General features: G+C 41.5%; 3 protein-coding genes across 7 annotated transcripts in view; 1 reads left to right on the forward strand and 2 right to left on the reverse strand.

Annotated features, from left to right (window-relative positions):
• vash1 (vasohibin 1) overlaps positions 1–13022 on the forward strand; it is a 541933-nt gene that overhangs the window by 278035 nt on the left and 250876 nt on the right. The gene's annotated exons all lie outside the window — the stretch shown is intronic.
• On the reverse strand, positions 30–6123 carry pomt2 (protein-O-mannosyltransferase 2). 5 transcript variants are annotated; one of them, XM_023986573.2, is made up of 21 exons: positions 6037–6108; positions 5186–5456; positions 5006–5090; positions 4751–4855; positions 4544–4652; positions 4209–4317; positions 3916–4075; positions 3710–3816; positions 3504–3586; positions 3143–3319; positions 2975–3035; positions 2765–2843; positions 2495–2646; positions 2293–2384; positions 2087–2163; positions 1924–1995; positions 1768–1827; positions 1577–1682; positions 1348–1488; positions 1079–1190; positions 30–869 (listed from the first exon to the last, which is right to left on the reverse strand). In XM_023986573.2, exons 2-21 carry the CDS (start codon positions 5443–5445, stop codon positions 764–766), a joined length of 2253 nt encoding a protein of 750 aa, XP_023842341.1. In that variant the 5' UTR covers positions 5446–5456; positions 6037–6108; the 3' UTR covers positions 30–763. The 5 variants fall into 5 exon arrangements, with proteins under 5 accessions (XP_023842341.1, XP_023842339.1, XP_023842342.1 ...); XM_023986571.2 differs by lacking the exon at positions 6037–6108 and adding an exon at positions 5848–6025; XM_023986574.2 differs by lacking the exon at positions 5186–5456 and having other exon boundaries at positions 6037–6123.
• LOC111962964 (latent-transforming growth factor beta-binding protein 2-like) overlaps positions 7639–13022 on the reverse strand; it is a 153371-nt gene continuing 147987 nt past the window's right edge. The window contains 4 exon segments of the mRNA XM_070443285.1: positions 7639–11340; positions 11985–12134; positions 12250–12567; positions 12693–12866. Coding sequence (XP_070299386.1) covers positions 11159–11340; positions 11985–12134; positions 12250–12567; positions 12693–12866 — 824 coding nt within the window. The 3' untranslated portion in view covers positions 7639–11158.

Raw genomic sequence — 13022 nt, forward strand, 5'->3', positions numbered from 1 at the left:
AGGCAATGAATATGCACTATATAAAAAGGTTGTTTTGGAGAGTTGTATTGAAAAGTAACATATTCCTTTCTTTGAGAAAGCAAAATGCGGAACGGACAGTCATTGAAAGCACTGTATCTTGCCAAAGATGTATACAATACTTTGCACACAAAGATCGAGAAAACATTACAAGATAATTTGATATAATGCAACGGAAACAGGTGAATTCTTTCCTATCAAAACTTTTAATTAGAATATTAGATTCCCATAAGTATTTCAAATTGATTTAGTCCCTAGGCACTTAGCTCATTATTGCAACTCAGTCAAGAAAAAACTAAACATGTTAAGGCAGTACAGTAGACATCATTAGCCATCACTAACGGTCTCAATTAAATAAACACATCATTCACACATTTCAACATCCACCTAATGCACATTAATGTATTTATCACGTTTTTATCTCCCAACACAAAAAGAGTAGGCTATGATTGTGAACAGTATATTCTGTTCTTAGTATCGTTTCACAATGCACTGCTGCGCAATTCAAGTGTAGAAAGTCACTAAAATATTCAGTTTTCAATGTTGAATTAAAACACTTAGAAATATTTGGATGTAACTGACTATAAAATACTTTAATGTTAAATATTTAACAATCCATAGCTATGCATATTATGAAAAATACTGAAGTTCACGTAGTGTATAAGAAACAGACACTTGCATGTCTGCTAAAATACCACTGATATATCACTATGTCAGTCAGAATTCTTCCTGACTGTTCACCTGCCTAAAACTCCCAGGAGTCCATCCACTTCAGGCCAGCCATGGTACTATCAGGGTCATGGGCCAGCGGCCCTCTCATACCATAGGACAGAGGGTGAAACATGTAAAAGCTGCATGGTTTAAAAAGGCAGAGAGAGAAACAGATGTAAACTGAAGATGAGAAGAAAGAACAACCAATTTCAAAATTCATTTTTGGGTGTAGATTAACTATTGCGCCAATGACATACAGTACTGTAGGCAATAAAGCCAACAGAAAACTTCCATGTTTACAATTTAAATCAGGTTCAAAGGCACATAAGAGGTCTCATGGTTATCTCACCTCTCGAGGATGGCCAGGAATAGCATTGCCTGTCCTCCTCTGAGCAGCCAGTGAGAATAGGGTGGGCGGAGCCATAGGTCAGCACTCTGCAGCAGGGTGTCCAAAGTGATCCCTGAGACAGAGATGACAATTCAAGATCTTTATAAATATAACTGGATCTGAACTACTCCAACATTATTTCATGTATGACTCCTGGATGAGTCTGTAACGTGCGATCAATATGAAGGGGGCATTATGGGGAGCATGTGTTTGTGGTAGAACCACTTTACCTGTTAGCATGCTGCTGAAGAGCATGGCAGGGAAGTAGTGGTGGTAGTAAAGGATGCGGCCCATGGTGTAGAAGGGTACGTAGTGCAGCAACCAGCCCAGGAGCAGCAGCCCTCCACCTTCCATCAGCACGCGACAATGCTCTGCACACACACATACACATCAGTGTTAGAATCAAGTACTCAAACGAGTTACTCATGAAACTGACAGGGAAGTTCTAAAAGCTCCTACCTATTCTTCTCTTATCCAGCTGGACTCCTCTGTGGAGGGCCAGAGAGGCCACTGCCACCATAACCACATACAGGCCCAGACTGACCAGGTTCAGCCACCAGATCACCTGCAGGGGAGGTAGATTTAGCTATATTGTAGCAGTGTTATGTGTTATGTGTTAGCATACTCAGTGAGTGGAGAGAGGTACTTACAGGGTTCCCTAACAGGTAGACACGGTATTCAGTCTCATTCACTCCAGAGAACCTCAATCCCTTTGCAAAAACAGAACAAAGGCACAGTAATAAGAAACTATTTCATTTTGGGACTGTCCAACCACATTGAAGTCATGGGGTATTCAACATGCAAACCTGGTAGTTGATTGGCCAATGCCAGGGTTTAGAGTTCATTTCGTTGTCTTTGGGCTTCAACCCACTGTTACCCTGTAAAAAGAGACACATTTAGTTGTAATCAATACAATAAGTATGTGGGAGAATTTGGCACACAGTGAGGTGTGTTGTCTTGTTCTCTCACCCTGATCATAACGATGTGGGACTCCAGCAATATCTCCAGGAAGTGGGGCTTCAGCACTGAAAGGCTAATGTTGGGCACTATCAATGCACACACACAAACAAAAACACACACCTTTAGGTATTAAGTAAACACACAACACCATCACATATCAAGCAGTGGGCCACGGGAACACAATTTAAAAAAAAAATGCAGGAATGGAGGCGTACATTTGGTATTGATATGATCCTCAATATTCCATTGAGAGTTTGGGGTCTCCTTCAGATATGGGCTACATGTAATCTCCACCTGTTCCCAGCCCCTGAACAGAGAAGACACAGTTTAACACTGTCATCATCGGTAATGTTAACATTTGTAAATAAAGATATTAGAGAACTTTAGAAGAGTCTAGATCATTCCTCCATTTCTTACCATTTGGGGAGAGTCTTGCCAGAGGAGTAGAGCACACAGCCAGTTGCTCGGTGCAGGAAGCGTACTTTGCTGCGTAACACCTTGACCAGGTCGCCCTTCCGACCCCCACACACCTCCACCTGCCACAGGTCATTAGGGTCACCTGTTCCATTCTGAAAGCACCAGAAAGGAATGATACTGATCAACATTTAGGCTGAAGAATGAAACCTCTCACACACAACCTATCAATAACTTCTGAGAACTGTGCAAGCATTGTATGTGCTTACTCACGATGCCATAGCCTGTGACCTGGAAGTGTTTTTTAGTGAGAGGTGCCTCGTGGAGGTGACTGTGAAGGTTACGGGTAGTCCTGGTGGACACAGGAGTATCAACCATTATTGCACTGAAGAATTTGTTGTAATGTCAAAACAGGTACAGTATGGGTGCAGTACAATGATACGTTTTCAAACAGATGAGGGGTGTCACTGTCAAACCACTTACTCTTTGTGCTCCAATCGAATAATGTCACCATGACGAACAAGGTCAGGTTCTCCTGATTGTGCTGGACAAAAAAAAGAACAAAATACATCATAATACGTATAAAACGTCTGTTGTAATTAACCTTTATGAGTGACATATTCTGACTGCACAACAAGGCTGTCCTCTCACCATCACTGTCATTGGATCTATGCACCAGCCACATGTTGTTATAGTCCTTATGGAGGTATGCTGTGACCTGCTGCTGCTTTGCTCCTACACCCTCTGGGTACAGATGCCAGTGAGAGTGGAGGTATCCTCCAGCAATACGCAGGTTCTTCACAGTGATGATAGAGCCATATGCCAGGTCTGTAGGAGAGCACAGACCACCATCATAGTAGAACAAGGAGGACAGATCAGCTTTATTAGAAGCTGGGGGTTACTTAGGACATTATTTGAATACACGTCATTCAAACGGACAAGTGGAAATATACTGTAAAGCACCACTATGGTAAAGACAAAAACGTAGAAGATGCTATTTAAATCAACTCACACTCAGGCATGGATGCATTGTGTAGGTTGTTTCCAATCAGACGGGACTGAAAAGCAGAGCTGAAGAAGCCATCTCCTGGACCACTGGAGACAGGGGACAATGGAAACACATTGTGTAAATGTGATTAGACATTATTTAGGGGAGAATCAATTTAAAGCTTTCCAATAACCCCACTATAACAAATGCACAGCCAATAATCCACTTACCTTTTGTTCAGCACCACAAAGTGGACTGCAAATATTGTAACATACAGGAACAGGGGAAGCAGGATAAGCCCAAACACCCTGGACAACAAGTGCTTCCCAAAATCCATCTGGTAGAAGGAAGAAAAGGGAGCAGGAGTCAGTGTTGGCCTCCAATGTCCGTTTGGTACATCAATATCATAGGTGATTCATAATCAGTTGATGAGTACCAGAGAGAGGTGCAGGTCCCCCAGCAAACTCCACAGGTCCCGGGCTGTGTTCATTCCCACCAGCAGGATGACAAACAGCCCCACAAACTTAACCCCCAGAGCCCCAGACAGGTTCACCCCTGTCAGTACCAGCCAGAACCACCAGGGTGCGCTAAAGGGCCTGAACACCATAGGAGAGAGCATAGCAGCATCACTCTGTACAAAGTTGGTCAATAACAAGTCCCTTTAATCTGATTCTAATGACTTAACTGACAATTCAGATGTAGGTTTGCTCTGCTCTGGAGGTTCCTTACCTATATCTCTGTCGATTAAACTTGACCATGCTGAGCACTGCTCCCATTATAAAGAACATGAGAATGGGGTCGAGAAGGATGTACTGAGAGATGGTGATGCAGCCAGTGTCTGAATGGGGGGGACAGCCCAAGGTACAAGTTATTTAGATTAAGGTGATCTAACACAATACACATTTTAAACTTCACTGAGAATCCTATACCACAGTTATAACATTATAAGAATGGTTGACCAGTCCATACTCAAGTCTGTTTGGCAAGGTTTTGGCTAAAGTAGATCCAGACTCTCCCCCAGGCTGTCTCTGGTTACTTTGTTAGTGCTGGTGGTACATACTTACCAAAGGCCAGCACTGCAGCAGTGATGAGGGCAGCTGTCGGGGACTGGGACAACTCCAGCACTGTGAGGTAGGCAAAGGGGGGCAGACAGGAGCCCAGAGATGCACAGAACTGCACAGAGGCAGAGCAAGTTCACAGGTCAAACTAGTACTGTGGAGCATGATGTTATTCACACAATATAAAAACCATTCTGTCTGTGTAGGCCTTACCCCTCTCATCCCCCAGTAGTTGTGGTGCTCATATTTGTCCCCAGGTTTAAGGAAAGGGTAGGTGCCATCATAGCCAGTCATGTACCCAGCTAGCCCGATCAGCATCTGGCATAGGGGGAATGGTTACTTAAAAACACATACACATGATGTAAATCAAGAATCAATATACTTATCAAGTTATGGAAAGAATGATGACTGTAGAAAGAGATATTCTATGAATGTTTAGAATGCTAAAAGATAGTGGCATTATCTTACTTTGCCAAGTGGTGGGTGGACATCAAAGAAGAAGGTCCTGTTAATGTAGTAACTCCCCATTTTCCCAAAGTGGGTTTCATCCCAGCTAAAACAGATAGGATCACACAATGAGATTATACATCAACACACAGTGACTTCATGAGGGAGCCTTACAACTTCTCTTGGGGCACCATCACTCACCATACATGAGGGGGTTCCATGATTTTGTAAAGGCGTGTGGAAAAAGAGAGCAACACCACCAACAGAAAGAAAGCTGTGCTTTGTGCCTCATTATTTGGAGAGTAAATGCCCTGGTCATGTTGTGCTGATGTCCCATTTAAGGATTGGCTGTCACCTTCAGACAGTCTATCATCCTCTGTATTCTCCTGGGTCGACTCATGATGGGTTGAAACAGGGCTCTGCTCCCCTGTATTCATCTGGCCTCTCCGATTTCGTAGCATTGGGGATTCGTCTTTGTATTGTGCAACACATTTTTTCTTTGCCATTAGTTAAAACTTAAACAAAGTTTATCAATTTAATTGGTATTCTTTGAACCGCCCTCACTGTCCAAAGAAAGCTTAAGAAACAGGAATATTTTGACAGTGGAATGTTTGTGACAGACTGCTACAACAAAGTAGCTAACAAGCAGCAGCAAAACAAGTCCCGTGTTACATTGTAGATTGGTCTATGTAGGGAATAGCTAGCTAGTAACAATTTCGCATAACAACGTTACAATTAATATATATATTGTAATGCTATCCGTACACTAGCTAGCATTGTAGCTAGCTCGCAGTAGCAGCTGTCAGACAGCTTTGTGCATTTTAAACCAAAATGAATATCTATCTAATCATTCCTGTTTTCACCTGATATTCCGTAGGTAACGTAATGCATTAAAGGCAGGACTTCTTTGCTGGTTACATTTTACGCATTTGGAAAACAAGCATTTCTAAAATTAAACTATTACTCTGGCATGCACTCCTGACGGAAATTTACGGTGCACAGATTTCAAAGCATCTACCGGTTATTATTGTAAAATAAAACAAAACATTTACCCGATGTGCTTCATGAAATATCTGCAAAAAGTGCGCAGCACGCGCACAATGTAGTCGAATCTCAACACTCCAATTTTAACCACGCACGTTGCGTGGTTTCTGGGATCTGTATGCTTTTCTATCCTTCATTAAATCCATGACACGGGAATACGGACACAATTTCCCAGTATACAACTGAAATTCAGGACAAGGCTGGGGATCAGTGGGAAACGCCTTCCACAATGTGGTTGTGCTGTACGCATAGACATTACGGCCACAGGGTGGCGAGAGAGCACAATAAATCACAGGCTCGCACACCACACAGATGCTCACAACATGTAAAATCCTCTCTGGTATGGAGGGTGATAAGCGCCAGTTCGAAAATTCAATGCTTAAATGCTAAATAAGAATGTAAAAATTATCAATGTATTTTTATTTTCATATCAGTGTGCATGATTCATTCCACGACAAATTGCAAAGTTAAAATGAAAATAGAAACATTTGAAATGATACAAATTTGAAATAAAAATGGTAAATGGTCAATGAAAAAAGCCAAATGGTAAACAGAAAATGGCTAAATGTAATTTGAAATTGAAAGCAGCTGTTTTCATTTTCCAACTACCCAATTAAGCGTTTTCTATTTCAATTTGCATTAGAATTTTCAAAGTGTATGCAACTTGCTTTTTGGAGGCGTGAACCAGGAGAGCAACACAACACCCCCATGTAGTGGTGCATCTCTCTGTACATTGATTTTAGACTAGTGTAACCAACCCAGGTCTCCTGCACACCAGAAAAGCATAGTCCTGCTTAGCTGAAGCCAAGGCTCTTGTAGCCAATGCAACTCTTCAGGTATCAGACAAGGTTACTCATTATGTGAACAGCTAACCAAGGAGAAGTGGTTTGGTGACCACGCACATATGATGAATAACTTTGCCTAGTGTTGAGTAACTTTGCTAAGACCAGAAAAATTGCATTGGCTCCCCAAACTACATTTCCTAGGCTTTGGCTTAGCAGGCTAAGCTGTTCTTCTGGTGTACAGGACACCAGGTTCAAACCCTGTCAGTTACACTAGTCTAAAATGAATGCACAGAAAACATGGCATGGCTAGGATGTATCACTGCATGGTGGTATTGTGTTGCTCTCCTGGTTCATGCCTCCCGGAAGCAATTTGCATACACTTTGAAAATGAAAAGAGTAAGTACTAAATTGGGCAGTTGGAAAATGTAAACATCCACTTTGCGCATAGCATTTACCATTATCTGTAAACCATTTGTCATGTTGTGTTTACCATTTTCATTTACAATTTCCATTTACCGTTCCCAATTTTCAATTAGCCATTTTAGATTTTCATTTTAACATTGCATTTTCACTGGGGCATGAATCATGCACACTGATATGAAAATATTAAATGCATTTATAATTTTCGCATTTCAATTGAGCATTTAAGCATAGCTTTCTCAAACTGGCATTGATCACCCTCCATACTCATGCAAGTGCTCCATTTGAGCTGAAAGTTTATTTGCATTATAAACATTTGGTTTCGAAATTAGGATATTATTGTATAGTGATGAAATGTATTACTGTGTAATGTGTGTAGAATATTCCACAGATAAGGGAGACAAATAAATATAGATATTTTCAAAGTTTATTTTGATGACAGATAGTGACTACAGTCAAGAGGTAAACAAAAGGAATGAACATGATATTTTCATTGACCACAGCATACATCACATCCTACACCACAACTTGTGGTTTACAAAGCTTTAAATAATATAAAATACATGTTCACAATTTGTTTTACCTCAATGTAAGACTTGTGGAGGGATGAATCATACAGTATAGATAGACTGATAAAGAGTACAGTGAACATCTCTTTGAATGCAGGTCAAGGGCATCAGTCATTGAAAGAAGGCATCCTTCAAATATGTGTAAGATAGGTGCTGGCAAGATACGCATTTCTCTTAATGGAAAATTTGAAAACATGACTAATCAGCAATCATATGTTTCTAGAGTTGAATGTGAAAGGACAACAATGTTTATTTGATTGGAAATGACGAATAGTGTTCACTATATTGATTTTAAAAAAGGTCACCAGAATGACAAACTGTTCCAAGGTAACATTATTTGAAAGGCAAACAAGTTGTGTTTTAATGGCACAAAGAATAATGCTTGCATTTCAAAAGGCATTCTTCTTTGTATTGTACTTGTAGGATCAATGGCACCACATTGTGTTTAAAAAAGTACTGCCATTCCCCAACATTACATTTCAATGTCTGCTCCACAGGGCAGGATACATACACTTTCTCTGGTACAGTGTAAACCACTTTTCTCATACATAAAGATGTTTTTTTATTTTATTTTTTACAGAAATATATAAATCTAAATGGCTAAACTGTAATGCTGGATTTTTTTTCTTTTTTTTGTCAAACAAAAATATTGGCTGCACTATATGCATTATTAGAAAGTAACAAAAACATTAATACATAGTACTAGATCTGTACAAAATATCCTAAACCTCGTCAACAAAGCCTTTACTCACATTCAGAGATGCATTAATGGGAATGTTCTTACATGGGATCTGAAGTCAATTGTGAATGTGATTGAATGTAAACATAAACAATTTGCTATGGGACATAATGTGTGCTGAACTACTCTCTTGACTAGTGGGAGAAGGCTAGTGGAACCTATACAAACATATTACATATTTAATCATATACAGTACCATTCAAACGTTTGGACACACCTACTCATTTAAAGGTTTTTCTTAATTTTTTACTATTTTCTACATTGTAGAATAATAGTGAAGACATCAACACTATGAAATAACACATATGGCATTATGCAGTAACCAAAAAAGTGTTAAACAAATCAAAATATATTTCATATTTTTGATTCTTCAAAGTAGCCACACTTTGCCTTGATGACAGGTTTGCACACTCTTGGCATTCTCTCAACCATCTTAAACCTGGAATGCTTTTCCAACCGTCTTGAAGGAGTTCCCATATATGCTGAGCACTTGTTGGCTGCTTTTCCTTCACTCTGCGGTCCAACTCATCCCAAACCATCTCAATTGGGTTGAGGTCGGGTGATTGTGGAGACCAGGTCATCTGATGCAGCAATCCATCACTCTCCTTCTTGGTCAAATCGCCCTTACACAGCCTGGAGGTGTGTTGGGTATTTGTCCTGTTGAAAAACAAATGATAGTCCCACTAAGTGCAAACCAGACGGGATGGCGTATTGCTGCAGAATGCTGTGGTAGCCATGCTGATTAAGTGTGCTTTGAATTCTAAATAAATCACTGACAGTTTCACCAGCAAAGCACCCTCACACCATCACACCTCCTTCATGCTTCACGGTGGGAACTAAATCAAATCAAATCACATTTTATTGGTCGCATACACATATTTAGCAGATGTTATTGCGGGTGTAGCGAAATGCTTGTGTTCCGAGCTCCAACAGTGCCATAGTATCTAACAATTCACAACGATACACACAAATCTAAAAGTAAAATAATGGAATTAAGAAATCTATAAGTATTAGATTGAGCAATGTCAGAGTGGCATTGACTAAAATACAGTAATGTATTTCTACTGTATTTTTTTTGTTGAACTATACATGCGGAGATCTTCCGTTCACCTACTCTGCATCTCACAAAGACTCGGCGGTTGGAACCAAAAATCTCAACTTTGGACTCATCGGACCAAAGGACAGATTTCTACCGGTCTAATGTCCATTGCTTGTGTTTCTTGGCCCAAGCAAGTCTCTTCTTATTATTGGTGTCCTTTAGTAGCAATTTGACCATGAAGGCCTGATTCACGCAGTGTCCTCTGAACAGTTGATGTTGAGATGTGTCCACCCCTACCTTGTAACAACACAACTGACTGGCTCAAAATGCATTAAGGAAAAAAATTCCACAATTTAACTTTTAACAAGGCACACCTGTTAATTGAAATGCATTCCAGGTGACTACCTCATGAAGCAGGTTGAGAGAATGCCAAGAGTGTGCAAAGCTGTCATCAAGGCAAAGGGTGGGAACTGCGAAGAATCTCAAATATAAAATATATTTTGATTTTATTAACACTTTTTTGGTTACTACATGATTCCATATGTGTTATTTCATAGTTTTGATGTCTTCACTATTATTCTACAATGTAGAAAATAGTAAAAAATAAAGAAAAACCCTGGAATGAGTAGGTGTCCAAACTTTTGACTCGTACTGTACATTTATAGCCTCTCCAAGCCCATATTCAATTCTCTCTCTCTCCCTCTATTTGTACTGGCAGCAGGTCAAAGCAACATTGTGATAGCATATGAATCTGGTCTGGACCTTGTTTGATCGTAGTTATTGCTCTTGAGACAACCTTGCCAACAGAGGAGCCTGTTTGTCTCGAGGATGAGGACTGTAGGATTGCACTGTTATAAGAAACACAGAAGACCAGTGGAAGGGGTGGTTGGTCCTTTTAAAGGCCTTGCTGACAACAGAAGCATCCCAAATACTAGTAAAAAGTGGTTTGAAAGTAACTTTCCCTGTATAGCAATGTGATTATTATGTTATAATATGAATATAACATGTGGCATGCTTACGACAATCAGCTTCCTCCAGGTTACCAAACTTAAACAACTATTCACACTGTTTCCCCTCATCGTTAGTAAAGTATATTGGTCTGACAAATAAGACAATATAAATCCTATGCCCTCTTACTTTACAGAGCCTTGTCATGTACATGAAATAAATAATCAACCAAAAAGACAAATGGAGAAAAACAATGCAGAAAAAATGTATGTATGCATACCAAACTGCCTGGGATCACTGAATACAAGGTCACTCCTCAGAAAATCCCTTTAAGCAAAATATAAATGTTAAGAAATAGGATAATCCCATGGAATACATTCACTGGATAGCTCCTGGTCCCCTGTGGAAATGTGAATGAGTATGTGTGTGGTAGAGAGAGAGAAATTAGGAAAGAGTCAATAAGAGTATGTGTGTATGTGTGTTGGTGTGTGTGTGTTTAGGGGACAAGCGTGGACGTTTCAGTGTTTTTTGATGGAGGTTTAGTGCCAGGCCCTGTGAGAGGGCGGGGGGGTGAGGGTAAGGGCGTGGGGTGGTGGAGGGAGGAGAGAAGAAGCTCCAACAGTCACACCCTCATTTCCCTGCCACTCTCTCTCTAAAGCCAGCCACTGGGACCTCTGGGATGCATTCATGGGGCTTGGCAGAGGCCTGGAAGCCAGGCAGGCAGGTGCACTTGTACGACCCCTCAGTGTTGGTACAGGCCCCGTTCTTACACAGCGCCACGCTGTCACTGATATCCTCACACTCGTTTATGTCTGCAGGAAAAGGAGACACGCAGAGTTAACTGAGGAGAACAATTTCACAGCAAATGCAGCTGTTCATGCCACACGTCCTGTGTCAGAAGTCCCACATAGTGGCCTAGTCAGTATGGGTGGTAGGATGGCTCCACAGTCAGGTGCAGTAGATGTCTGGCGGCAGTGGTGGCTAGAGGGATGCCTAACGCTCAGTACTTATAAAAACTCTCTCTCTCTCTCAATACTATCTGGAAGGCAGCAGACAAATGTCCTTTCATTGTTTGCCTTCAAGTGGTTTCTATTTTCTATTATAAACTGGGTGTTTCGAGCCCTGAATGCTGACTGGCTCACAGCTGTGGTATACCAGACCGTATACCACGGGTATGATGAAACATTTATTTTTACTGCTTTAATTACATTGGTAACCAGTTTATAATAGCAATAAGGCACCTTGGGGTTTGTGGTATATGGCCAATATACCACAGCTAAGGGCTATGTCCAGGCAATCTGCGTTGCGTCGTGGAACAGATCAAAAGGTTATCTAAATTGACTAATTTGTTTCTAGGAATTCCAAAATGAAATGATATATCTGGTAGGAAACACAGAGAGGAGAATCTGACTCTGACTGCAGGTGGACATTATGAGACACTGGGAGAGGAACCTACCGATGCAGGCCATTTTGGTGAGGTCAAGCTCGTATCCATCAAAGCAGTCACAGGTGTAACCTTCCCTCACGCGCACACACCGGCCATTCTCACAGCCGTTCAGGATGCCACACTCCTCTGCTCGCAGGCCCTCGAAGCCATCAAAGCGGTCTTATTGGAAACAGAATATGAATGAAGAAGGAGTCCCTACAGAGGTAGCATTTCACCATGCATTAGCAATAATATTAATTGATTTGTATTTTTTGAATGATTCTTATGAGGTTACCATTGTATGAGTCTACAGGGTGAGGCTGGAACTCTCTTGGCCGGTGGACAGGGACACGTAGTGGCGGCTCTATGTCTCCCTCTCGGGAGCCATAGTCGTTGGTGTTGTCTGTGAACAGGGGGATGCCCTGGGTGTCCTCTGGGTTGTAGTAGGTACCCCCAGGCCCAGTGATGGGCCCTCCTCCATAGTTGTCCCAGTAGGGGGGGACATAGGGCCCCTCAGGACCCTCAACCCCAGGACCGTACTCATAGCCTGGCCTCTCTCGTAGACTGTCAGACCCCCCTCTCCTTGGCAGGTTACACACTGCTGCGTAGTCATCTGATCGAACACAAACAAACACACAGGTCAGTATTTTAGTGAAATATGTATCACAGGTCATCATGTCACTTCTACATTTCAACTGAATAATAACAGCATGAATGTCGACTATCTGTGTCCCTTACCAGAGTCCCTCCTGGGGCAGAAGGCACACTGTTCGCTCCAGGCCACTCCATAGAGACAGCAGCACTCTGTGTAAGTGGTCCTCCTGCCGATGAGGGGCTGGGCACACATACGCTCATCTACCAGGCCCTGCCAGCAGATGTTCAGGTGGATGTCCTCCTCAGGCTCATGAGTCTCTGTGGTTCAGGGAAGGGAGAAGAGAGGGAAGGAAGGAGAAGGGAAGAGAGTGATTCACAAAAGAGGAAAGGAGGGAGTTTTTACTAATTCTATGTTGTTAATGTTGGACAGCTGAATCAATAATCTGGCTGGTAATTGTTTCATCTGGATAAACT

This window comes from Salvelinus sp. IW2-2015, linkage group LG4q.2 (assembly GCF_002910315.2).
Source record: "Salvelinus sp. IW2-2015 linkage group LG4q.2, ASM291031v2, whole genome shotgun sequence".
NCBI classification, from domain to species: Eukaryota; Metazoa; Chordata; class Actinopteri; order Salmoniformes; family Salmonidae; genus Salvelinus; species Salvelinus sp. IW2-2015.

What these genes read in the sequence shown, in the direction of transcription:
- pomt2 (XM_023986570.2), bottom strand. Translation starts at nt 5,490, where the DNA reads ATGGCAAAGAAAAAATGTGTTGCACAATACAAAGACGAATCCCCAATG. An exon ending in TGCTGCAGTGCTGGCCTTTG is followed by an intron (nt 4,318 to 4,543) that starts GTAAGTATGTAC and finishes CCCCCCATTCAG; the next exon opens with ACACTGGCTGCATCACCATC. An exon ending in TCTACCTGTTAGGGAACCCT is followed by an intron (nt 1,683 to 1,767) that starts GTAAGTACCTCT and finishes CCTCCCCTGCAG; the next exon opens with GTGATCTGGTGGCTGAACCT.